This window comes from Prionailurus viverrinus, chromosome B1 (assembly GCF_022837055.1).
Source record: "Prionailurus viverrinus isolate Anna chromosome B1, UM_Priviv_1.0, whole genome shotgun sequence".
NCBI classification, from domain to species: Eukaryota; Metazoa; Chordata; class Mammalia; order Carnivora; family Felidae; genus Prionailurus; species Prionailurus viverrinus.
The window spans coordinates 48620552-48647824 of NC_062564.1; the positions used below are offsets into that span (position 1 = coordinate 48620552).

The window sequence follows — 27273 nt, forward strand, 5'->3', positions numbered from 1 at the left end:
AACTCACATGTGAGTTTGGAAGTGTTGAGAAACAGCACAGCACAGTGGCTAAGAACTTATACTCTGGGAGCAAATGGCCAGAATTCAGTTCCCTCACTTATTACCTGTGTGGCTTGGGCAGGTTACTTACCCTTTCTATACCTCAGTTTCCTTGTCTGCAAAATAGGACAACGTAGGTATAGATAGATACAGATATAGCTAAATATAGATGTAGGTCTCCAGAAAATTGCCAGGCATCTAGTAAGTGCTGGTTAAGTGTTAACTGCCATTACCTTCCTCCTCTCCCTGCTCTTCATCATCATCAGTGATCCCTCCTGCTATCCCAACCTAAAATGGAGAAGCCAAATACAGTACCACTGGTGGGTGGGGGCGGGGGCAATACCAAAAGATTTATTTACAAGGCTGTACAAAACTACACAGTGTGCAGGACAGGGTGGGGGCCCTGCTCTGCAGGCTGTGCCCTTATTTGCAGGGAAGAAGGGGAGGGAGACCCCTTTCTTGCTCATGGTTTAGTGTTCTGGATAAGGTGAATGCTGTCTCTGAAATGATACCTCTGCTTTCCACTAACAGACATTTAATTTTCTTGCTCACTTTTTGTGACCACCTGGAATCCCACACCCCCAAAGTGAGGAGAACTTCTTTCTTAGGATGATGTCAGGGACCATTCAAATGTCAACCCATAGCGGGCAAGATGGAATTTCTTTCTTCATCAATTCAGTGAATTCAATCCAATAATGGACAATCCACAAAGGGGGAAGAAGAAGAAGAAGAAGGAGGAGGAGGAGGAGGAAGAGAAGAGGAAGGAGAAGGAGGAGGAGGAGGAGAAGAGGAGGAAGAAGTGGAGGAGGTGGGAGGGGAGGGAAGGGGAAGGGGAGGGAGAGGGAGGGAGGAGGGGAGGGGAGGGGGAGGAGAAAAGCAAAAAACGAACTCTTTAATTATGCCAAATTCTGGCATGTTTAACCCACCTCCCCCAGCACCTCTCAGATGCTCTGATGGTCAAACTCGGGAACAAAAGAGGCAGCTGCCCCCTGATGGGTGGAAACCAAATTCAAGAATATTTTGTCAGTCACTGGAAGGACAAATTCAGGAAATAAAGAATGGGAGACCTGGAGTAAATATTTCATTGGTCATGATGATCAAAAGATGATGGTTAATACACACACACTCGGACCTCATCCCACCTGTTGCAGGGCGGAAGCAACATGTCCAGGGGCCCCCCACCCTCTCGCTGGGCTTCCCCCGCAGGGCCCTGCAGCCGCTGCCCCACCCCGGACTCTGCCCCGTTTGCAGCCTCCCTCAACATGGTGCCTGGACATTCACCGCGAAGAAAAGCCAAGGACTTGACCTGAGTCTGCGGTGGGCAGGGTTGCAATGTCCATGAGTCCTTCTCCATCTTCTTTCCCAAGTTCTCTCCTTCTCTCCCCTCTCCCACCCCATCATTGTTCCCCGGAAACAAATAGGATGGCTTCACTGGTCAATTCTTTACATGTACAAACACCAAAAGCAGAGGAAACACCCCTGGCCACCCCCCTCCCCCCCAAACCCCAGTGCTGGGAGAGCAGCCCGCGGCGGACGAGGCTGCCTCGGGAACTGCGGAGCTGCTGGAGCTGTCCGGCTGTTCTGGAAACTTCTTTGGCCTCTGGGCTTTACCTGGAGGCCTCTTCCTTCAGCTCCTTGTTTTTCCGCACTTCTTCCGCGTGCTTGTCCTGAGAAGGAAGGGAGCGAAAAGGGCAGGTCACACAGGCTTCCCCCGGGATAAGGGGATAAAGGGAAGCCAGGGGAAAGAGAACACAAAGTAAAGAATTGCCGCCACAGGAAGTGAAGAGCAAAGTCTGCAAAGACGTCCTGAGAAGGGGCAGAAGGTGGCAGGTGAGACTGGCAGGAGGCAGGTGAGCGAGCCCACTGGTTCGGCCCCGGGGAGCTCGTTGACTGGGGCCAACCTCCCACGGGGAACCCACATCCCAGCAACCCCAGAGCCCACCCACCTCTCCCTCCTTCACCTGGCCGTCCTGAGCTCGCACTCAGTGCATTGCTTGACTCAGTGTGAGAAGCAGCTCAGTGTCACTATGCGAGAGGAGCATGTGGCATTATGGCCAGGCCTCATTACAAGTGCCCCTCCCCCCCGCCCAACACTTGCAACGTGACCACGGCCTTCACTTCTGTCCTTCCCCTCCCTCCATGCAAATTGTTTTCTTAAGCCCTTTGGTGAAAGATGAGGGCTCTTAAGGTATGAATTGACTGAAGAATTTTTGGAAATGTCACCCAACTCCAGAAAGTGGACTCTCTCACAAGTGGGGTATGAGAACCCTCTTTGCCTCACAGCATAATAGCCAAAAGATGGGATCTGACTTCAAAGACCCATCAGCTATGTGACCTTGACCAATCACGTCACCGATCAGGCCTCAGCAACCTGGTTTTTAAAGAGGGCCATGAACGGAAAGCTCCTTTTATCTCTAGAATTCTGTGACTTTAGTGTTCACCTCCAGGGCACCCCGTGGCCTGCCTTCTGTCACGGCTCGTTGTACATCTGCCTGGGTCCCCTATTGAACGGTATCTTTCTTGCAGGCAAGGAGCACACCTTTTTCTTCTTTGTATTTCCCCATTCTTCCTAGAGCACCTCGTACATGGCAGGTGCTCAGTAAATATTGTCTCTACCAGACCTTGGCAATCATCCAGATATCATCATATCCACATATCAAAAATCAGCCTGGAGTAGGCCCACTAAGTCAGTCCAGGAATTCAGGATATATCTTAAACTATGAATCCATCCCTGAAGAGGCCCTAGAAATTTCCGTGGCCCTAGGGAAAGTGTGGGTAGTGGTGTGTCTAGGACAGTGGTTCTAAACCTCACCCCATAATCAGCATGACCTAAGGAATTTGTGACACCGCCAGGTCCTCAGGCACCATTCCTAGAGAGCCAGTGTCCGTAGGTCTGAGGTAGGGCCCAAGGATCTGTAGCTTTAAACTTAACACCAGGTGAATCTGTTGCAGATGGTCAGTGATCCACACAGAAACTGACACAAAGCATTGGCTTGGGGCAGGGCAGAAGTCATACATCTATCTGTCATTCCACCTCCTGCCTCCATCAGTGACCAAGAATGAATGGGGTCACGATCCCAAAAGAGTGATGCCCACTCAGATTCTTACTCTGACATTTTGCTTCTTGAAGTCTTACCTCACCTCCGTAGCTATTACACCAGAGTGGGGACCTTCTCAATCTTCCCCTCAGAATCTACCTCCACTCAGGTGAGCTCTCTGGGGAGAACCCTAGATTTCTGGGCTCCTTTTCTTTGGCTTCCAATGGTCCCCTCTCTGGCCAAAGGGAAAACAGGATGATTGTGGACTGATCCCCCCGAAATAGGGGTTGAAAGAGTCCCCTAGTTTTATGGTACCCAGAGAACCGGGTTCTGGTCCCAGCTGCACTGCTTAGTGTCTGTGTGACCCTGGCCAAGTTATTTGACCTTCTCCAACATGGTTTGCCCATCAAATAAGGATAACACTGTTGTGCTTACCTCATGGATTTGCTGTGGGGATAGGGGTATGAAAAGTAAACGTGTTTTTGCCATCATTTAAATACCATATCGTGGTTCTAGCTTCAATGATTTCTTCTGGGTTTGGCCTGAGAGCCCACGCCCCCATTTTATCGCAATCCCAGGTTTTTGTTTTGTTTTTGTTTTTTCCTGCAAGAGTTTGTTCCTAGCCAGCCCTCAGTAACTGGGGAAGCCTGAAATCAGACCCAGATCACTTCCCTCCCATCTGATACTTGGTGGAGGCCTTACTTCCCCTAGGAGGGTGGAGCGTGAGAGTGGAAGGGTTGCCACATGCTGGCCAGAGGCAGGGCCTACGCAACATTCAGATCCCCTGTGAAGAAACCGATCTTTCTAGTAGCTGTTGCCAAGGGCCTGAGACTCTAGGTGGATGGGCAGGAAAAGAGTGGGGACCACGCTGCTCACCATGGGACGAGGCCACCGATCGGGTCCCGGGAGTCACCGCGCAGCAGGCGGCTCCTGGAAATAAAACACAGAGCTGGAGCTCTCCCAGGAGCTGCAGGAGAAACTGGGGCAGCCTGGAGACTCAGGAAATGAGGCCAACATGTTCTCAGCAGAACGGGCTGTTACTCTGCTGACACGTGGGACCAATCCCAGTCTCTCACGTTTCTCCTATGTAGGTGACACCATTTGGTGTATTGACAAAAGGCAGAATATTGGAAAGACCTGTGACTCACTCAGTCCATATCAAGAGGTTTGGAGAGAATCAGGTTTCCTGCTCAATGGTCAACCCAGCTTATCATGCCCTTGGCTTAGAGCCAAGAGCCCAAATCATCATCTTGCATTAAATCGAATCAGTCCATTGAAGGATGAAGCCGGGAATGTACAACTGCTTATTTGTCCTTACTCCCTTGCATCACACAGGGTTCCTCTAGAAGATAAGAGGTCTCATCTCCCTAAGACAATGAGAAACTTCAATTGTGTAGCTGTGCATCATAGCCCCCACAGAATTCCAAAGCTTGGCTCATGTTTCTTGCCTACAACTTCCCAGAACATTCCTTGGAACTCTCTAAGGATCCAACCTAACAGAAACACCCCTTTCCTACCTGAGGCTGTTTGATGCCTAAAATAATATGTAGGCCCTTTATACTTGCCATGGAAGGAAGAGAGTTTCCAGGAATCTCTTCTCTCTCCAAGACCACTTACCTTCTCTTGCAGCCGTTCCAACATGGCGGCAAGATGGGCCTCCCGGTTTTCCTTATTGGATTCCATCTTCTGGGCCAGTTTTTCCTTAGCCATCTTGATGAAATTGTTGTTTTCCTCAATGGCTTTTTGGATCACCTCCCGCTCGTGTTCTCGTTTCTCTGCTAGGTGTTTCAGGAGCTCAGCTTCCTGGTACTAAGGAAGCACAAAAGGGAGAGAGAGGCCCTTGAAAGTGAGCATACCAGGGTGAATTTTCACCACCATCACTTAAGATTTGCACACCCAGAACAGACGCCTCCCTGAGCCTGGCACATTGGCAAGAAGCAGACACTCTGGATTCTCCCACCATACCCTCAGTTCTTTTTCTCATTTCCCTCTTGCCTGCCTTCCTTCCTTCCTTCCCTCCTTCCTTCCCTCCCTCCCTCCTTCCTTTATTCCTTCCTTCCCTCCTTTCCTCCTTCACAAATATTAAATGATGATATACCAAGTGCCAAGCACTATCCTAGCAACTTGGGGAAACAAAAAGTCTACTAGAGATAAGACATATATATAAGTCTAACCCAGACTAGCATGTGACATATGCCCTAAGAGGTAGAGAGGAAATGCTATAGGAATTCAAGGAAGGAGATTATTTTCTCCTTCAAAGACGAAAAGCTTATGGGGCACCTGGGTGGCTCAGTAGGTTGAGTGTCTGACTTCAGCTCAGGTCATGATTTCACGGTTTGTGAGTTTGAGCCTCACGTCAGGTTCTGCGCTGACAGCACAGAGCCCACTTCAGATCCTCTGTCCCCCTCGCTCTCCGCCCCTCCCCTGCTTGCACTCTCTCTCTCTCAAAAATAATAAATAAACATTTACCAAAAAAAAGATGAAGAGCTTCCATAAAGATGGGTCAGAGGAATCAATAGGAAACATGAAAGGCACACAAGGGGGTGAAATATACCACACCATGACCTTCTTACCCTTTCCCCAGTTAAGGATCCTTTTCCTTAATTGTTTAGCCTTTCCCTAAATCGTTAGTGTTTGCCGATGTCTTCCTCTTGTCAGTGTGCATATAAGGCCATCTCTTGGGCATATGTAATTCAGTGCCTTATCCCTCTCACCAAACTGTAAGCTCCTAGAGACCAGGTACCTCACTTCTTTGTTTCCCTCAATGGTTGTTCCATTCTCTGCCCTATCCATGGGAGGCACTGCCGAAATATTTGTACGTTGGTGGTGACCTGACCTCAGCTCAGGGCCACCACCTGTCTTCTCTAAGTCCCTCCCCTCATGCTGAAATAGAGGAAAGAAAGGACAGCACTTACCTTTCTTCGCTCCTCAGCTGCTTCTAGTTTCTTCTGGATCTCTTCCAGTGATGGGTCTCGCCGCCTGGGTAGAGAGGCATTGAACTCGGGGACCCCATCGAAGGAAGGTGGCTTCAGGATGACTTCAAAGGACTGGCCCGAGGTACATTTGTTCAGCTCAATGACTTCCATGTCGGAAATTACACACCAGTTCAGGTCCACTGTGTCTGCTAAAGAAAGCAATAAAAGGGGCTGCTCACCCCCTGTAAACTAGATTCGTGCCCCAAAAGCATGCACACATGCACACGTATATGGGAGCTCTAGGGTCCCCAAGGCAATCAGTTCTGGGTTGGTCCTGAACTAGGCACCTAAGGTGAATGGGGCTGAAGGGGCTGGTAGCCATGGCAAGGGCTCAGGCTCCAAGAGTTGAGGTCCCAGGCATCGAGGTTTCTAATAATGGCCGTAGCAACTGCTTTCACTTTTGTTTCTGCCACAGGCTCCTACCGTCGTTGAGCTCTTGCTCAAATTGTCCTCAGCGGCAGCCAGTGGTTCATTTGCCCACCACCCACCACCCGTCCACTCCTCGTCCCACTACCAGTCTGATGGCTCAGCCTATTGCCACCTCTCCCCTGCTCCCTCCTACCCTGCTCTCTTCTTTCTCTCCAGTCAGCACTGTCTTTCCGCTGGCTTTGATCTTTCCTCCTACACTGTCTCCCACACCAGCCTAGACAGAAAAAACAATCTCAGGTAACCCAAGCACTCCCATCTCTCATTTCCAAAACAAACCTGTCCCTTCCTTTTAATCCCACGGAAATTAAGAGGTGACCTGCTCCCCACCCCTCCCTGAGCAGAATGTGGCCACTCAGTGCCCCCTGCCAGTGTCCTGGGACCCTGTCACAGGTCCCAGGCAACATGGCTACCGCACAACCTCCTTGGCTGGCTGCAGGGGGAAGTCCTCTCGTTCGCCCCCGCTCTGGACTCTGTCAGAGCATCTCCACCATTCACTAAGGAGACCTATCAACTGTGGAATCCAGTGGTTTGCACTCATCTTCTATTCTAGGTGTTCCCCAAGGGCAGAATCTCTGACTGCCTCACCTCGGCATCTTCCACAGCATCCGTTTGTTAAATGAATGAAGAAAAGATAAGATCAGGAGGCAGAGGGCCTGATTCACCTTCAGCTGCTACCTAGTCCCCCGGGCTGCAGCCCCACACCAGCCTTTGCCTGATGCTTAGACCCTCAGAATCAGCTGCAGTGGTTTTACTGGCTCTGGGAAAGAAAACTTGATACGGGGAGGAGAGTTTCATAAAATTGGGACAGGAGCGTGCTACTCGTGGATACGAGCCCAGGAATCCTCCACAAGCTACACCCTCAACTGTGGCCCTCACTTACCTTCGTATTTATAGGATGATTTATTCAGAGGATCGGCCAGAAAACAGGAGCAGAACAAGGACACGAGTGGGAGCTCCTTCATCTTCTCTTTGTAGGCTGCAGAAACACCGGCAGAAGGTGGTGACTCCCTCCTAGTCTCCTGAGTCAGCCTCCGTGTGAGTCTGGGTGCCTGAGCAGCCAGGGGTCACCAGGCTCCACAGCGGCACCTAAACCACCCGAATCTACCCCTTGCCTGGGGATTCAGCCCCCTTTGCCCTGAGCGGCCCATTTTAGGATTCCTGTGTGTGATTCAGATCCACTTCTGTCCACCTTATTAGAACCTGACCCTTCCAGAGCACCCAGATGACCCCATCTTCTCCTGAGTACCTTGTTTCCCTTCTTCCTACCGAATGCAGAATGCCCTCAGGTAAAGACCACAAACCCCAACCTGGCGCCCTGGACCTAGTTCTCTGTCTCCTCACACTTGCCCAGAATATTCCATCTACTTTGCTCCGAGATGCAGGAAGTCCACGCTCCATTTTAGTCCAAGTACTCAGCAATGCTTCTCTGAATGGTAAAGATGCACACGACCATCCCTCCGGTCTTGCATCTCCCTGGGTGGCAAGGTCAGGCTGTGAGCCTTCTCTGACCTTCCCAGCACAGGTGCCGGTGCCCATAAAGGCACTCCCACCATCTAGTCTCTTTGTGTCAGGAGAAGATTTGAAAGCCAAGAGGTCACAAGTTAGAGCTGATATGGTCAAGTCCAGCCCACTATTGCCCTGGCCCCGGCCTGTGATCCTGCCTGTCCCTCCACCACCCTGGGGCCAGTGCACCTTGTTTTAAGCTCCACGTGCTCAGGCCCTCTCAGTTCTCAGCTAAACCCAGTGTGGTGCCCAGGCACTCTCCTTCTTCTTTCCTTTTACTTGCTGAAAGCATAATCCAGTGTGAAAATAATACGTGTGCATTGTAAAAAGTTTTTAAAACACGCACAGATGAGTAAAAGAAAAGCTCTGGGGCGCCTGGATGGCTGAGTCGGTTGAGCATCCGACTTCGGCTCAGGTCATGATCTCGCAGTCCGTGAGTTCGAGCCCCACGTCAGGCTCTGTGCTGACTGCTCAGAGCCTGCAGCCCATTTCAGATTCTGTGTCTCCCTCTCTCTCCGCCCCTCCCCCGTTCATGCTCTGTCTCTCTCTGTCTCAAAAATAACTAAATGTTAAAAAAAAAATTTAAAAAAAAAAAAAAAGAAAGAAAATCTCAGCTGTGATCCCACCCACCATCTAGAGATAACGCCTTTTAGTCCTGGGGTATACTTTCTGTCAGTCTTTTACCCTTCTCTGTGTCTAGATAAGCACATATATGTGTGTACAGAAACACCCTGCCCTACGGTGCCCCGCTGCATAGACAGTTTTTGTACCTACCGGCGAGGGTCATGTTTTCAGGAATGTGAGGGCTGAATCTGGCTGAAAGTCACAGAGTAGGTCTGTCACCAGCTCAGGACGCTGTCACAAATCTGAGAAAGAGAGCATGTTCCCACTGACAGGTTATTCGCATAAGAAAGGTCTTTGCACAACTGGGGAGGGAATCCCAGGACGCACCTGGTCTGCCCCCACCTCCAGGACCTCTACACACCCACCCTCCCTTTCCCAAACACAGACCCCCCCTCTTCCATATTACCGCAAGCAAGTTCAGTTTCCGGGCACTAAGAATAGCTTCATAATTGGCTTTCTAGTCTCAAGCCCCCCTGAGCATCAGACATGGGTTTCCCAAAACTGTACATGTCAAGAGCTGTTCATTTGTCTCTGTGCGGCTCAGTGGCTGGGCCAAAGCAAAGGCTGAGGTGAGAGACAAATCTTAAGTCAGAATCGCTTGGGAGGTTTTCACAAAATAACTCTGTGTCCTGAATTTCTCCCTATTCTCCCTCCCAGTCCATTCTGATAGGGGGTGAGAGGGCATTGGACAGAGGCTGTCAAAATCCTAGTTCACATGGCCTCTCACTCACTACCCACCAAACACTCCCTGACCCCGTTTAAGACCAACTATGAGAAGAGACAAATATTATTAAGGAGTGATGTCATCACAATGCGGTTGGTACAGAGATGGAAATCTCCACGCAGGATTATTGTGGGAGCACAGAGATGGGGCTTCATGCTCAGCACGAGGCCTGGGGAGCCAGCAAGGGACCCCGGGTGTTAGCAGCACCTGCATTGAGTCTTAACTGATGAGTCGGAATTAAGCCTGGAGGGCACTGTGCTAAGGGAGCCATAAGCTGGAGGTGGGGGAGTGTGGTGAGAAATCTCCATGTCTGTGGTTGACCAGAGAGTGCAAAAGAGGAGGGGGAGGTGAAACAAGAGAAGCAGGGAGGGAGAAGGTCAGGGACAGTAAGGGACAGATGTCTACCGAAGGCTGCTATGCAAGGGAATGAGGAGTAGCCAACAGTAAGTAGCAATCATGGTGAACACTTGATCCTTGGCCACTATGGTGGTTAATTTTTGTGTCCACGTGACTGGACTAAGGGATGCCCAGATAGCTGGTGAGCATTATTTCTGGATGTCTCAGGCACACCCCCTCTCAGGGACAGGTTAGTATTTGAGTGGATAGGCTGAGTAAAGATGACCCTCCCCAGTGTGGGTGGGCCTCGCTCAATCTGTTGAGGGCCTGAACAGAACAGAAGGTGGAGAAAGAGTGAATTCGCTCTCTCTGCTTAAGCTGGACATCCGTCTTCTGCCCTCAGACGTGAGAGCTCCGGTTCTCTGGCCTTCAGACTTGGGCTGGAGTTCTGCCCCCAGCTTTCCTGGGTCCCCAGCTTGTCGGCAGCTGATCGTGGGGTTTCTCAGCCTCCATAACCGCGTGAGCAATCCGTCACAATAAATCTCTTTCTGTATGCATCCTATTGGTTCTGTTTCTCTGGAGAATGCCGACTAACACAGCCACCCTCAGTGGGCACTGTGCCAGGGCGGCATGAGCCAACAGCTCCCCTGCCTGCATCCTCACAAGGCAAAGGACTCTGAGATTGACTCAGAGTCACTTTCCTTCCTTAATGAGGCATATTCCCAACGGGGACTGGGGTCTGTACTGGCTGGGGGTGGGCAGGGGCACCAACAGGAGCAGTGGGCTCAGCTTTAGGCCAGACCCATGTGGACTCCAACACAGACTTGACCTCAAATTGCACACATTAAATGAGAAATGCATATATACAGCATCCAGCAAAAAGGAGGTACTTAATAAACGTGTTTCCTTTCGTCCACCTTTTCCATCAGGGTGGCCACCAGCCCCCACACACCTGCTTCAGAGTCACTACCTCTCTGGTCCTCACCATCCCTGCAGTTAAGGACTGTCATTGCCATTTGAAGATGAGGAAACAGAGGTTCAGAGGGTTTATGTGGGTTGCTCGGGGTCATGCGGTTAGAGAGTTAAAAACACAGCAACTGGAAGCCAGGTCAACCGGCTCTGGTCAAAGCTCTGAAACGAGGTCAAAAGCACTAAGTTCCCTCCGGCAACTTCATGTTCTTTGGAGCCAGGGGCCCTGCCATGCACCGCCCCCTTCGCCGTGCAGCACAATAGGCCTCTTTACTCAGAGTCAAGCTGATCCTGACAGTACCAGCGGGTCCCTGAACAGGGCCTGGAGGGGACATCCCTGGTCATGAGGCTCCATTCCACACAATCTCAGCCCACGACTGGGCTGATTGATGAGGTGACTGGGAGGGTGAGAGGGTCCTTGCCAGGAGAGGGAGCCTCATCAGATTTTAACCTAGGTAATGGATCTGACGTAGGGGTCCAAATAAGTGAAGTGAGGCAGAGAAGGGACTCTGAGAAAGAAGGGGGACTGAACTGGGCTTTTTCTCTAGAGGTGGATGCCTGGAACCAGGGACTGCGCCCCTCAGCCTAAGCTGGGAATGATGATCAAGGCCCTCCAGACTTGGAGCACAGATGACAACTGCTGTCACCCACGTTATCCCAATTAATGTTCACTTGAGGCTGAGTTAACAAGACAGGAATCATCAGCTTCACTTTCAGATGAAGAACCTGAGGCTTAGAGAAACTGAGACTCTTGGCTAAGGTCACACAGCTACTTGGTGGTAGAACTGGCCCTGGGACCCAGCTCTTCTGACTTGTGAGCTCTTCCCTTTTGGCCAGAGGAGGGACTGGATGCTAGCGGCCAGGTCCTCCATGGTCCTGGAGACTCAGGGAAAGCCGATCTGGCCTGAAGGTACAGTTTAATTACAAATATGAGTGAGTGCTTTCCACACTTCTTGGGAAGATATTGTGCTGGGAGTTATAGAAGCATGAAGAACCAGGTAGAGAACAAAGGTCAGAGAGGCCAAGAAGGAAGACCAGGGCAGGGAACAGGAGACACTCCAGAGATGGGCAGAGGCATGCATAGCCAAGGGAGCTGTAACTGAAAGCTGTTTCACAGGACTGGGGCCCACATAATCAAAAATGTGTATTTATAGAGCATCTACCATGTGGCAAATGTTTTCATTTTAATCTTCATAAGAGCCTTATGATGTAAAGATTATCGTCCCTGTTTTATAGGTGTGGAAATTGAGGGTCAGAAAGGGTAAATGACATTTCCAAGGCTACTCAGTGGGGTGGGTTGAATGGTGTCTCCCAATAAGATATGTCCTCATCCTAACTCCTGCAACTCGGGAACGTGGATTTATTTGGAAAGGGTCTCTGCGGATTTAATTAAGTGAAGGACTTCGAGGTCAGATCATCCTGTATTATCCAGGTGGCATCAAATGTAATAACAAGAGTCCTTATATGGGACACACAGAGGGGAGAGGCCATTCGAAGAGGGAGGCAGAGATTGGATCGATGCATACACAAGCCACCAGAAGCTGGAAGAGACACAAAAGTTCCCTCCCCTAAGGTCTTATGGGAGAATGACACCTTGGACTTCTGCACACCAGAATGGTGAAAGAATTATTTGTGTTGTTTCAAGTCATAAGTTTGTGGCAATTTGTTACAGCAACTGCAGGAAACTAATACATGCAGTAAGTGGCAGAACCAGGGCTCAGACCCATGATTCTTCCACCTTATCTCAACTACCAGTGTTTATACACAGTCAGTTTGTTCCTTAAGATAATTTGTATATTTGCACCTACAGGTGCACCTACAGGTACACGGGGCCACTAGAAATCCTCATGCCATAGTCGTGACATTTCCGTTGCATTCAAGACCCAAAAGATGTTGCTGCCCATGGGACATTCTGAGAAAGGATAGAAGGGGGCAAAGGGGAGGGCCTAGACTCTTCTAGAGAAGCCAGTGGCAAAAAGAGGTCCCAAGCCATTGGGTGGTGGCAGCCACAGGAGGGAGCCCGACTTTGCCCCTAATTAACAGGGAGCATCAGAGTCAAATGGGGTGGGTCATACCTGCCTCCCCAGCACTTAGCCCGGCTACGTAACGTCTCCAAGTTGGCTGGTGGGTTAGACCCAGATTGGATGCACACCACTTGGAAGATCTGGTTATGCTAACCCATAGCCTGGAGGCCCTTCAGAATGGCCCTTTGGCCACTGTTCTCCCATCTTTGACACCAACATCTCAGGCCATTCTCCTGGATACATCCAATCAACCTGAGGGCCCACAAACCAGCCTTGGCCTGGTCCCTACAAGCTTCTCACAATGCTGGGAATCTGTTAAATGGCATGGTGGCTTGGGTTATGTTGTCAGGCCACAGCAAAACACCTGCACTGCAATGGGGCCACCAGGCCTATCCTAGAACTGCCAGAGAAGGGCGTTAAGAGATGTTATTGCTCAAGTTTACAGAGGACAAAATGCCAGGAATTCAGGGAGGCAATATGAAGACTAAAAGACAATAGGGGCCAGGGGCACCTGGGTGGCTCAGTCAGTTGAGGGTCTGACTTCGGCTCAGGTCATGATCTCAAAGTATATGAGTTCTAGCCTCACATTAGGCTCTCTGCTATCAGCACAGAGCCCGCTTTAGATCCTCTGTCTCCCTCTCTCTCTGCACCTCCCCAACTCACTCTGTCTCTCAAAAATAAATAACATTTAAAAGAGAGACAACAGAGGCCAGAGTAGACATGAGTCAGTCCCATGGGGGGAAATCCTATCTGAAACATCACACATCAGGGCATCGTAAGGCAAAAAAAATCTCTGCACTGAGGCAAACCTCTAGCCCTCCCAGAGGCTCTTTGTGTGTTTTCTGTTATGGCAAAGGCCAGTCCCAAGCCTCCCCAGTCCTAGGAAAGACCAGGACAATGACTGTATCCAGCCATAACAAAGATCAAAGCAGTCCCCAACTGAAGGTAGATGACTCACACTCACTCAGCCAATAGCACAGAACCAGAACCCACGACAGTGGCCTCCTGACTCTTGCCCCACGCTCACTCCCAAGCATTCTTGATGGGTGCAGACGGCTGGTCAAGAGGCAGGGCCTCCCTGGGCAGCCCCACCCTGGGGCTGTCAGTTATTGATCCAGCAAAACCCGTAGTGAGGGGACTCAAGCTTCCAATGGCAAAAGTGAGAGTGTGCTGGGTTATGCTGCAATTCAGATTCTGCAGGTGCTTCTCTCACTGCCATGGCTTCAGAACTTGACAGTGTGTGGGCGTGCAGACTGGATTTTGGGGGGAACACAGAGGACCTGCTGGGCTGCATGCAAGACTCATTGGGACCAGGAATAGCAGTGGGAAGATCAGAGACCTCCAGGCTAGACGAAGCATTTGTACTTCATATTCTATTCAGTAGGAAGGCACTGCCCTCATCGTTTGAATAAGAAGAGAGAGAGGAAATGGTAATGCTGATGATAATAGCAATAATAATAGCTACCCCATCTTGAACACCTGCTTGTACCAGAAAATTCACAAGCGTTATCTCAAGTTATTCCCTGAGGTTATTTGTAAGGAGGCACTTGAAGCTCGGCAGAGTCAGGTTAATGACACCAAGTCCTACAGGTAGTTAAGGGCAGAGCTGGGATTGTCATCCTAAAGCCCATCTCTGCCATTAGCTGCTACTCATGCAAAAATAGATTCTTCCGGCAACATCAGCTTGAGGGAAAGATTAGGAGAAGAAGTTTGGAAGCCAGGACTAGGCACAAAATGGTGAGGAACTGCCTAGAACCAGTAACACCTTGGACTGTTTGCATTCCACCCAGCACTGTTTTCTCATTTGCAAACTGACCTGTACATTTACTCCAGTGCCAGCATCTAAGCGTCTATGTATGAAAAAGCGATCACACATTTTTGTTGATGGACTGAACCATTAACGTAACTGGTAGATAATTAGTTAGCGGTAACCCCATCGAGCAGAGACCCAGGCCATGAAGAGGTAAGACGCAGAATGAGTACATTTTGACTGGCAGTGAGGGTGGCTGAGAGAGAAGGTCTAGAAATTAAGGCTGTTGACTGAAGGGGATCTCATGTGGCACAGTGGGGGGCAAGGTGTCCAAAGTGAAGAGATCAGAACCCCCAGTTTTTTCCTAGAATATCAGAATGTCAGCGATGGAGGGGACTGAACTGGTGATCACTAGCCAGAGGGTCTCAATGAGGGCAGCCCACTCCCAGGAATATATGTGGGACTTTTTGGTGGTCACTAGACTAGAGGTGTTCTTGGCTGTTAGTGGGCAGAGGCCACGTAAACCAACACCCTGAACTGCACATAAGATTCCCACACAACCAACAACTGTCCCTTCCAAAGTGCCCAGATGCTCTTCCCAGAGATCAGAGATTCTGAGATCACACTGAGTTGATGACCAAGATGGGACCAGGGTCCAAGTGTTTGCCCTCACCATTCGTACTGATCCTTTCCCTCCTCCCAACCACGAGGATGTGAGGGAAAAGGGGGCCACCAGAACAGCAGAGATAGGGAAGAGAAAGGGATGCAGAAGAACTTTTCTACATGACCAAAAATGGTGACCCCTGCTCCCAGGGTTTCTATAATGCAGTTGGTGACCAGGAGCTGATAGACAAGAGCACCAAAGTCTCTAGTGCCACATGGCTATTTATTGGGCACATGCCGGAACTCCCAAGGCAACTCTGACTGTCCACTGCCCAAGTGAGCCAGCATTTTGTTTGTTACTGCAAGGAATGCCCAGATAAGGCCTTCAGGATGTGTCAAATCTTATGAGGACTATTTTTGAAGCATAGGAAGCTAACACATCCAAGTGGTTTGAACAGAGTGGTCCGGGGCAGGGGTGTTCAGACACAATAGAGGGACTGTGGAGTGGATGCAGTGAGCTCTGATCCAGGTCTTCTAACACAGGCAGGACAGGGAGGTGGCTCTTTAGATCTGTCCCAATCACTAGTCCTACCGAAGTTATGCGTGTGCTGGAAATAAGCTGCACAAACTACATCAATGTCACAAAATCATATCATCTCTGCACAGTGCCCCTGGTTATTTTGTGCTGATCAGAAGACTCTGACCGAAAGCCATATCTAGGTTAACAAAGAGAGAGAGAGAGAAATTATTTTTTTCATGAATGTGGTTCATTCTTTCCACATTATTTATTGACTATTTAATTCTGTGCCAAACACTCAGCCGGGTCCTAAAGTAACCACGGGGGTTTTTGGTGATGAAAATGTGAAACAGGTCCCCTGGGTGAGAATTCGGGGCCTCTGGAAGTTCTGCAGATGCTCCGCGGGTCTTCAGCAATTCTCCAGCAGTTATAAAGGCAGAAGGAGCAGATATTAGAGCACAGGTCAAGACTGGGCCAGTGAGATCCACAGGACACTGGACAGGCACAACAGTGTGTGATTAGCTGGCATTGGGGAGCTGGCGCTTACCTGAACACCACCTTCACTTGGGTTGCTTCTAAGGGGATCAAGAATAGGAGAGGTGGGAACCATGGTCAGGAGCAACTTCCAGACAGTACCTAACGGACTCAGAAATGCAGCTTCGGTTGTGCTTCTAGGAAATAAGGAGGAGTCACCTGTTGACAAGTGCACACCTCTGGAGGCCTAAGTCTGAGGAACCCCTCCTAGTTGTAATAGCTACATTGGGAGGCAAGCCAGAGGAGGAAAATTAAGTCTGGGGAAATGAGTCCCAAATAATCAACAGCGATAGCACTTTCTGGGCTGCTTTTATTTTCCATTCAACACCTACAGAAGAATCAACATACTAGAAGCAAAGTTCCAATGGAAAGAGTCTACGTGTCCATCAACTGATAAATGGATAAAGAAGATGTGGTTTCTACATACAATGGAATACTAATTGGCAAGGAGAAAGAATAAAATCCTGCCATTTGCAGCAACGTGGAACTAGAAGAACTAGATGGAACTCACTCGTGCTAAGTGAGATAAGTCAGTCAGAGAAAGACAGATACCATGTTTTCACTCATATGTAGAACCTGAGAAACTTAACAGAAGACCATGGGGGAAGGGAAGGGGAAAAAATAGTTTCAAACAGAGAGGGAGGGAGGCAAACCATAATACACTCTTAAATACAGAGAACAAACTGAGGGTTGATGGCAGGGGAGAGGGGAAAATGGGTGATGGGCATTGAGGAGGGCACTTGTTGGGATGAGCACTGGATGTTGTATGTTAGCGATGAATCAAGGGAAACTACCCCCAACACGAAGAGCACACTGTATACACTGTATGTTAGCCAACTTGACAATAAATTATATTAAAAAAAAAAAAAAAGGAAAGACAAAAAACAGAAGCAAAGTTCCAGGGCATGGACTTCCATTCAGGGTCTCTGGGTGGAGTGCAGAGCATTGCGACCCAGGTACCATGAGAGACCCTGGACTCAGATTACTTGGAAGCATCAGCATATGGAAGAAACTCTTGTAATCTGAGTCCTAGTGACACCAATAGCAATATTTTGGAGTACTTTACAGTTTATCAGACGTTTTCAATTGCGTATATGTGTATATGTACATTTTATATGTAATGTTTTAATTATAAGCATATTAAAATCCTAGTTTGAAACATGTGTGACATGTTTCTCTGTGTGACAGAGAAATGAAAAGAAATCCCTGCCAGGTTTCTACTTTTTCCTGTTGGCACTTCCTTCTAGTTTTTTTTTTTTTTCCTAATGTCCATTATTTTTACATGGTTGCAATCTGGACATATATATTTTATCATTGCATTCTCTCCAAATCCTATAAAATAGGTACTATTATACCCATTTCACTGATGATCAATTCAGGTGAATTACTTGATTTGCCTAAAGTCATACAAGCAGAAAATGATAATGATGGGATTTGAACTAGTGTCTTCTTACATCAAAGCTCCATGGTACTTCCTCATATCCAAGGCCAAGAGAAAATGTAAGATGGATGATTGCCTAGGGCATGTGGATGAAGGGCACACAAAGGCTCCTGGGCCCCACATCTGCCTTCCCACCATGGGCAGCCCCAGGGCTTAAAATTCTCACTACTAAGTTCTCTCTTGCATCAGGCAATGTCTTCGAAAGTCCTGTTAAATAGGGGATGAATCACTGGAATCTACCCCTGAAATCATTATTACATTACATGCTAACTAACTTGGAAATAAATAAATAAATAAATAAATAAAATTTTTAAGAAATGTTCAAGCTAGAAAATGAAGGAATAAAAAGCCTTTTATGAGGAAAAAAAAAAGTCCTGTTAAAATGCATACACATGACCTACCAAGTGTAATAAATTAAATCATTTTCACATCAACAGAGAACAAGCAATAGATTTGTAGACATTCCCAGGGGGCAAGCTCTCTGCCCTTAGATGGGAGAAGCCCTGGAGATCTCTAGCATTGCCCACCCTTTTCAGATGAAGAGACAGAAGCCCCAAGAGGTTCAGTGCCTTTCCCAAGATTAAGTAGGAGGAACAGAGTCAGGTTCCCAACCTACATTTAGCCTATAATCAAGGGACAGTCTCACCTTTGGCAATATTATTCTTGTTTTCATTATTCTTTCATTTTTCCCCAATGCTTTGTATGTTTCACAACTTGTGTTTGATATTTAAGTTAAAATCATTTCTATCTATATTTTATTACTTTAAGGAGAAAACAGTATCTAACGTTTTTCTTCGTGAAAGATGAGAGTTTTGCATACTTTAATTTCCTTCCCTACAAAATTTCTGATTTTGTCACAGTGACTGTGTTTTCAGTTCTGGATTATTATTAATGATTTCCTTCTTAAATTATTCATTTAACAAACATTCATTGAGAACCTACTATATGCACTATGGGAGATGCTAAGACAATATACATGTATATATAATGATAAATTTAATAGACACATTCCTTAGCCTTAAGATATTCGACATTTGCATTCAGCTTTGTAAATGCGTTGATTATATTGAGACATAGCTCTAAATTCTAGTGCTTTCTTTCGTGGTAACCATTAGCAATGTCATATCTTTTTTGTATTTGGGTTCTTTAATTTGATAAAAAAAAATTTTGGCTACCTAGACTACTTCCGGGGTAATATATTTTTCAAGAAGGGTTTGTGGAATACCTACTGAGTCCTTACATATCTGTTTGATGGCAGATGCAGAAGACAGACAAACCTATCCCGGGATCAATAGTCAAGTTGTGTTAGTGCTTCCACATTCTGTGTTTCAACCTTGCTTTCTACCTGGTTCGCATATCAGGGCACTGACACCCAAATGATCCACTGGAACTCTGCATCTGTCCCACCCCCTTGCCCGCTGGGTCTTTCACCCTGTCGCCTGCACTCAGCTCCTTTCTCTGGATTCACAGTCTCTGGTTTGTTCTCTGAACTCCCAGTTGCCTGTGCCTTGCCATAAATTAGGTCAGTCAACCACCCCAGACCCCTGTTCCTTTCAATCTGTTCTGTCCTCTTGCTTCCTACCACCTACCTCTGACAGAGGACCCTAAGGGAATGGACGCACAGCGGCGATCAGTTTTAATGGATAGAAAAGACCAGTGAGCATGAGAGAAGGAAGGGGGAAAGGAAAGATGTGTATGGAGAGGCAGGGGTAATGTACCCATTATCTGTGTATTTTCCTGTCTTCCTAGTGGAACTAAAAATGTAAAAACCTAGAAAATGTTTTTTAAAATATCAGAAGAGATTTTCTTTGTCCTTACTCTTCCTCAAAGAAAAACACACAAAGTAACATTTTTCCAGTCTATCACATCTCTAAATATAGCAAATTTTAACTTAATAAGCAAATTCAATCATACATGATGAATGTTTATTAGCCAAGCCAAAAAAAAAAAAAGCGGGGTAGAGTTTGTTTCTCTACAGAGCATTATAAAAATTACATTTTGCATGTTTTATCATTTTTCCCCAAATTCCTATCCCTCTCCCCAAATAAAGGTCTCAGCTCTACCTACCTGTCATTTCAAAATCTCTGGGAATTCTGTGTCTGCAAATGATAGTCTCCAGGTAAGTGGGAAATAAAGCAAAGATATCAAGGGGTCTGGAGAAAGGATATTAAGGGTTCAGGAAAAATTAAGCCTTTCTTGGATTAGGATTTTGATTTTGAAAATATCCAATCATTTAAAATCAACAGCACAGGGACGCCTGGGTGGCTCAGTTGGTTGAGCATCCGATGCTTGGTTTCAGCTCAGATCATAATCTCACGGTTCGTGGGATCGAGCCTCATGTTAGAGCCTGCTTGGGATTCTCTCTGTCTCCCTCTCTCTGTGCCCCTTCCCCTCTCTCTCTCTCTCTCTCTCTCTCAAAATAAATATATAAACTTTAAAAAATAAAAGAAAATAAAATCAACAGCACAGAAGATCTGAATTTTCCCATTCTTTCTATGTGATTGGTTTAATATAAACACTCGGTCCTTCTCTCTTCTCCTCTCTCTTCCCTTCCTTTTCTGCCTCCCTATCTGTCACACTTTACTCTGGATCTCAGTTTATCAATCTTTATTGTCCTACTTTAAACCTCATCAGTCAGCCCACTCATGTCCCACAGGGCAAATGTGGTTTAAATGGCCTAGTCGGATGAGAGAAGCAGCAACTGTGCTTGGCCCTTGGATTTCTTTTACTGAGCCAAAAGGAAATTTAGATATTAAGCCAAAAAATGCAAGACACTCCCACCACCCCACCAGCCAATAATATGTCTATTCAACACTCTGCTCAGGAAGGACAGATTTTTTCCATTTTTGATGGGTCCTTTAGAACACAGGATCTCCTAAAGAGATAGTTTTTCCACTTAAACACAGTACTTGGATTTTGGACACTTGATATTGTATATGGTCATAGGGACATGTTTGAACAAGATAGTTCTCCTTTCAAGAAGGTCACAGTCATGGGGCGCCTGGGTGGCTCAGTCGGTTAAGTGGCCGACTTTGGCTCAGGTCATGATCTCGCGGTCTGTGAGTTCAAGCCCCACGTCGGGCTCTGTGCTGACAGCTCAGAGCCTGGAGCCTGTTTCAGATTCTGTGTCTCCCTCTCTCTGACCCTCCCCCGTTCATGCTCTGTCTCTCTCTGTGTCAAAAATAAATAAACGTTAAAAAAAAATTTTTTTTTTTAATAAAATAAAAAAAAAAAAAGAAGGTCACAGTCCTTCGGCTCAGATCGTGATCTCACAGTTCGTGGGTTCAAGCCCCGCGTCGGGCTCTGTGCTGACAGCTCAGAGCCTGGAGCCTGCTTTGGATTCTGTATCTCCCTCTCTGTCTCTGCCTCTGCCCTGTTCACACTCTGTCGCTCTCGCTTTCTCTCTCTCAAAAATAAATAAATGTTAAAAAAAATTTTTTTTAAATCAAGAAGTTCACAGTCTACAATATGGGTGAATCTTGAGGACATTATGCTAAGTGAAAGAAGCCAGTCATAAAAAGACAAATGCTGCGTGATTCCACTTATATAAAGTACCTAGAATGGTCAACTTCACAGAGACAGGAAATAGAATGGGGGTTGCCAGGGGCTGGGGGGAGGGGAGAATGAAGAGTTAGTGTTCAACGGGGACAGAGTTTCAATTTGGACAGATAAAAACAGTTTCGGGGATGGATGGTGGTGACGGCAGCACGACAACGGGAATATAATCAACACGACGTAAAAATGGCTAAAGTGGTAAATTTCATGTTATGTGTATTTTACCAAATTAAAAATAAAAAAAAATGTTCAAAAGAAGTTCATAGTCTAGTAAGAATTATCCATAGGCTTATAGTCTTAGAAAAGGTCATAAGGGTCCCTTAGCCAATGTTTTTTTTCTTACTGGGACCGACAATAAAGAACTTCATTTTATATCATGAGCCAGCATGTATATGTCCTAATACTGACATATACACACATATATAGTCATTGATACATCTACGTGGATACACATAAATATACACATAACTAAAATATAGACATAAATATGGGTGTATTTATTTATAAATATGACATTTATTAAATATGTTTATAAACATAATTTATTTACAAATATTTATATAACTAAAAACACATCATTAAAAAATGGCATAGGAAATATTTACTCTACTATATGGAACGTGTTTTGACTTTTTTTCTACTCTAACTCCATTTTATTTGAAAAATATATATATCAGTTACAACCCCCAAATTTGATTTCACAGTCCACTAATGGATCCCAGTCAGCAGTTTGAAAAACACTAATCTAGCCCAGTCTCCAAAACAATGCAGAAATCTCTATAACCGATCTCCTGGGTGATCATCCAACTTCTGTTTGAATGCCCTCAGTGATGGGGAGCTCACTCCCTACAATGCTCTGTGGTGAATCCATCTAGCAGTTAAAGATCCCGTCCACTCCAAACTTGTTCCAGGAGTGGGCCAGGTGGAGCCGGGGATCACAGAAGGTCTGGGACCTGCTGACAGGTGTTCTGGTGCTGGTGACAAGTGGGTTTCAAGGAGTTCCTAGCAGCAAGGTGGGGGCTTGGGGCATGCTTGAGAGGAGGGGGCTGGCTGGCCCTAGAGGACAGGGCAGAGTCTCTGGAGACTCTAGCTTTGCTCAGTGGAGCTGCTAATCAGACCTTGGCCCTCTGCTTCCTCACCACTCTCTCCAGCACTATGATTATCTCCTCAACAGAAGGATGATCTCATTCCCCCTAGCACCCTGACTCCCTGCCTGTAGGAGAGATTTCCTCCCCCTAGAGAGGGGCTCAGCGTCAGGAGAGACAGATTCTCCCACATTCTCTCTCAGTCTGCCACCCACCCCGCAGGACTCCAGCGGGCCACCACTGGCCATCCCCGCCCAACTGTTCTCTTGGTCTTGAGACACGAGGGTATTCCTGCCCAGGGTGTTTGGACTCAAGCTACCTCAATATTTGAGCCCCCCAAGGGATTCCGGGCACCTGCCTTTTTTCAGGACAATGGGACCCCTCCACACCTGTGTCTTCCTGGGAGGAATGAAACAAAGCACTGCCACGTGGGGACAAGGCTGGCCACTGGACAGTGGATCCAGGTCCTGGTCCCCTGGATGAGAAGAGGGCAATGCCTAAACTCCAGGCGAGGGCGGTGGGCTGAGGAGTGGCCTCGCTCAGCCACCAGCGGGGACCAGGGCGTGGCACTTGTGGGTTCCCGCAGTTTGCAGCCCTACAGCCAGCCGGCCCTGCCCAGGTAGGATGGGTTGACCTCAGGGCGAGGCGGAGCCAGGAAGAGGTGGTGATCTCATTGCATCCTTAGAACCAAGAGCAAAAAGTAACCCAGTGCAGACAGAGGAGAAAGAAAAGGATGATACACAGGGGAAAGGGAGCCAAGAAAAACTGTGGCTGAGAAAGGAAATGTAAAACACAAAGCAGCTTCTAGCCTGAAACAAATCACGGGTCAGAGCCAGCTCCAAGGGAAGCCGGACTCTGAACAAAACCATTCTCCCAAAGCAACAAAACATTTTTATGCAGAAAGATCTCACCATGGATATCTGACCCAAAAGAAACCCTGGCAATTCGCACCTGTCCTCCGAGCTCTGGAACAGAAGGACTGCCTGTAGCCCACCCTTGCCCCTCGGGGTAGCCCCATTCTTTTCACCTCACCCCATTTCTGCCAGGATTTCACAAAGTTTCATTGATTGAATGAAACCAAAAGGCAACACAAAGGGCGCCAGGCCCCTCGCTCCTCCTCCCTGCAGCTGCTAATAATTTTTTCTTTTGTCTGAAAAGCCTCAAAGAATTTGCATTCCATTCCCACTTACCTGCGGTCCTGTTCAGGCGAGGTGCTTCCTTCCTCACTCCCTCAATTAGTGGTACCCTGGGCTTCTCTCCACATCAGCACCACTGCTCGCTCTCGCCATGACATCACCTCTGAGCTCTGTGATTGGCTGACAGGGGGTTGCTTGGCAATTGGACAGTCTCCGCTGGTGGAGCAGGGATTGCCTGAGTGAGTAACTCTTAGCAGGCCAGGGAGTGGAAGATGATGTCAGACAAACAACCTGCTTTCCATGCTGCCTGTGGCGCTGGGGGCCAGAGGGTAAGGGTAGGGATGCAGAAAGAAGGAGGGAGGGAACGGTACGAGAAGGTGGGGGCGAAGGCACCCCTTGCAAGCTCAGCTGTCCGGCCAGAGGGAGAGCACCTGGAGAGGGGGAGCGATGAATGATTTCCAGAATCTTTAGCTCTTTCAGATCTGGGGGTGGGAAAATATGGCATCTAGAGGAGAAATCAAAAAGAACAGATGAACCCTAAAAATAGCTTCCGGAGGGCTTGGTGCCTGTTTCCAGCTCTGTCAGAAGGGCTGGTGGGTTTGAACAGTGATTCAGAAGGCAAGGAGGGGCTGCAGACACCCCAGGCTTTGGGGCTTGTGAGGGCCTGGCACGCGGGTCCCAGGAGAGCAAGGCTCCCCTCTTGCCACCTGGCTGTGATGTTGGCCACGCCTCTTCTGTGGCAACCTGACTAGAGCTGGTGGGCCCTCACAGCCCACCCAACTCCCCTGGGCCTTCCAGAAGGAAAGAGACCATGACTGAAGCTGAGGACCCTCACTACCCTGGTGATGCCTCAAACAGATGGAACCCTGACCAGAGGTGACGGGTCACCCATGGTGGTTCCCCTAGTTCCCTCAGGGAGTGGAGGCAGGGAGCCCTGAAGGCATCTTCTCAGCCTGCCAGTCAGCCGGAAGTGGCAGGGCCAGGCAGCCTGCCGGACTAGACCCCCTTCTCTAGAATGCTTCTCCCATCAAAGCCTCGCTGAGTGGGCTCTCCATCCCTGCACCCCCAAGGCAGCGTCCCACCACCCCGCCTCACCTCACCTCCTTCTTTCCAGTGGGAAAGGGTGGATTTCTGCTGTGGCGATAAAATATACATTGCACGAAACTTACCACTTTAACCATCTCTCCGTATACACTTGGATGGCATTAAGCACCTTCACAGTGCTGTTCAGTCATCACCACCACCCATCCCTCGAACCCTTTCATCTTCCCGCCTTGAAATTCTGTTCCCATTAAACACTAACTCCTCTTTCCCCTCCCCTTGGCTCCTGGTGACCTCTAATCTACTCTTCGTCCTGATGAATTTGCCTCTTCTAGCAAATTCATTACCTCATGTATTACCTCATGCAACTGGATCATACGCTGTATTTGTCCTTTTGTGTCTGGCTGATTTCACTTAGCATCATGTCCTCCAGGTTCATCCACGTGGTGGCCTGTGTCAGAATCTCATCACCTCACCCTTTTTACGGAGGGTTTGTTCACCCACAGTCAATTTCACTGACTCTCACCCTCTACCACCACATCCCTGCTGACCGAGAACACACGAAAGTCACCTTCGCTCAGCCCATGCCTTTAAATTGTTTTTAAATTGCGAGAGCACCGAAGAGCATTTGCACATCAGTTTGTGCAGGTGGAAGATGCCCTGTGTATCCACTCTGTAGGCGTGCTGGGGAGGAAGTAGGTTCTCAGGCCCTGGCACGGACCTCACAGCTGGGACCCAGGGTTGGCATCTCACTGTCCAGTGCCCTGTGCTGTCCTCCAGGGGCCCCGTGTGGACATATATCTCCAAACCAGCCACTTCGCATCAAGAGAAGAAAGCACCCACTAGACTGCCCCACTCTGGGCCACCACACCGAGTAGGGGTGAGGGAGTGACCAGAAAAACGAATGACCCCTGACAGCCTTTGGAGTTCACAATGCTTGCTCACGCGTGTCCTGTCCTGTAACCCCCAGCAGCCCTGCAAAGGCAGTGGGATGAAAACCCTTCTTTTGTTGGAACAACATGCTTATCACACACGCCACGAGCCATGAACCCAGCCCCCCCTCCCCCAGGCCCGGGGCTGTCTCATTTTAAACGGAATCAAGAGTGCCTATGGGTATCTAAATGGTTTCCTGGATGTGCAGAGATAATAGAGGCCACACTGCCTCCCAGGCTGGTATCAGGAATCCAAGTAAACCAGAACCCGGTGGCCGCCTTTGCAGTCAAGGCATCCTCTCTCCCCTCCCCCCTCCTCCCTCCCAGCGCTGAGAAGTCTGGAACTCCACAATCTGCTGCTCTGGAAAGGGGGGTGGGGTGTGGGGAGGAGACAGTGAGTTGCCATGGTGATGGCAGCCAATGAGAAATACTCTGCTACTAGGGGAGGGAAGTGCTCAGAGTCCCCCTCACTGACTGGTAGGAGAAGGGGGCTGGGACCAGGCGGGGAGGACAGGACATCACAACCGGAGACCAAGGAGGGGGAGAAGGGAAATGCAGAAAGCTGCCTTGTTTCTAGAGTCACTTAGCTACCATTTGAGTACTACGTTGTGATGGACTATATATATATATATATATATATATATCTGTGTGTGTGTGTGTATATATATATATTTATATATATACACACCATGTTGTGATGGACCATATCTATATCTATATCTGTATTACCTTGTGATGGACCATATATATATATACATATATATATATGGACCATATACACCATATACTCACACACACACACACACACACATATAATGTATATATACTATGTTGTGACGGACTATATATATATATTTATATACACACCATGTTGTGATGGACCATATCTATATCTATATCTGTATTACCTTGTGATGGACCATATATATATATATATATATGGACTATATATATATATATATATATACACACACACACACACACACATATATATATATACTACATTGTGATGGACTATATATATATATATACACACACACTACGTTGTGATGGACCATATATATCATATATATATAATCAGTAAATCTCACTATAGCTGGTGAGAAAGGGATTCGCCACCCCACTTATACAAGAAACGGAGTCAAATGGTCAAGGTAACTCGCACAGTCTCCCATAAAGTGGTGAGGCCTAGATTTGAATGGGGGGGGGCAGTAATATTGGAAGAGGGAGGGTGGGCAAGCCACATGGAGCCCCTCTACCAGCCTTACCTGATGGGAGAGTCCCAGAGCCTCCCCAAGATGGCATAAAGTACCGGGTGGAAGAGAGAAAGAATCACAGTTATTGTGGAAAAGGCTCCAAGCATCAAGTGCAAAGGATAAAGAGTGAGGAGAGAAATCAGCAAGGTCAAAGCTGGGAGGTTCAGAGGGGTGGGGTTGTCATCAGGGAAGAGACGGCGGGGAAGGAGCTGGACGGTGTGCTCCTTACACCCCAGTGTCCGAAGGTGTCACGAGCTCCACTGAGGAAGGTGGGTGAGCAGAGGCCATCCCTGGGCCTGCTGCATCAGCTGCGGGCGAGCCCGCTGTCTGTGTTCAATCCATCTAAATGCAGCAGCTGGACATTAGTCAAAGGGACTAGGGGCCCATGAGGAGCGGATCAGCGACACTGCTCTGCTGTCACTTTTCACAGCTCATGGTACACTGTGGCAATGACACTCAGATGGGCGCATGAGGCCATCCCCTGGACACACATGTGCGGCTTGGCTACACTGTGGGACTCCATTCATCCGCCCCTTCCAAGGGTGGAAACGCGAGTGTCTAACGTGTGGGAAAGGGGGCTCCACATCTTCCGGTTGATTCTGAAGTGTGGAAAGAAGCAGCAGCAGAGATGATTATCCAAAAGCCAGGCATATAACGGCAGTCCCTGTTCAATGACCTGGCTCGCCAGGTCACACTTACACTTCCTGGGACCCAGAGGTCAGTGCCCAGGCCCCCAGGGGGCCCTGCCTGTCGCAGAGGTAG

General features: G+C 48.1%; 1 protein-coding gene across 3 annotated transcripts; it reads right to left on the reverse strand.

The window, feature by feature from the left end:
• Positions 1 to 1597: 1597 nt before the first annotated feature.
• On the reverse strand, positions 1598 to 23369 carry STMN4 (stathmin 4). Of its 3 annotated transcripts, none has more exons than XM_047856582.1 (7): positions 23337 to 23369; positions 8759 to 8850; positions 7362 to 7457; positions 6615 to 6695; positions 5993 to 6201; positions 4695 to 4886; positions 1598 to 1706 (listed from the first exon to the last, which is right to left on the reverse strand). In XM_047856582.1, the coding sequence occupies exons 2-7, from the start codon at positions 8769 to 8771 to the stop codon at positions 1647 to 1649; spliced, it is 651 nt and encodes a 216-aa protein (XP_047712538.1). In that variant the 5' UTR covers positions 8772 to 8850; positions 23337 to 23369; the 3' UTR covers positions 1598 to 1646. The 3 variants fall into 3 exon arrangements, with proteins under 3 accessions (XP_047712538.1, XP_047712539.1, XP_047712540.1); XM_047856584.1 differs by lacking the exon at positions 6615 to 6695 and adding an exon at positions 3954 to 4007 and having other exon boundaries at positions 1615 to 1706; XM_047856583.1 differs by lacking the exon at positions 6615 to 6695.
• Between the last annotated feature and the right edge of the window lie 3904 nt (positions 23370 to 27273).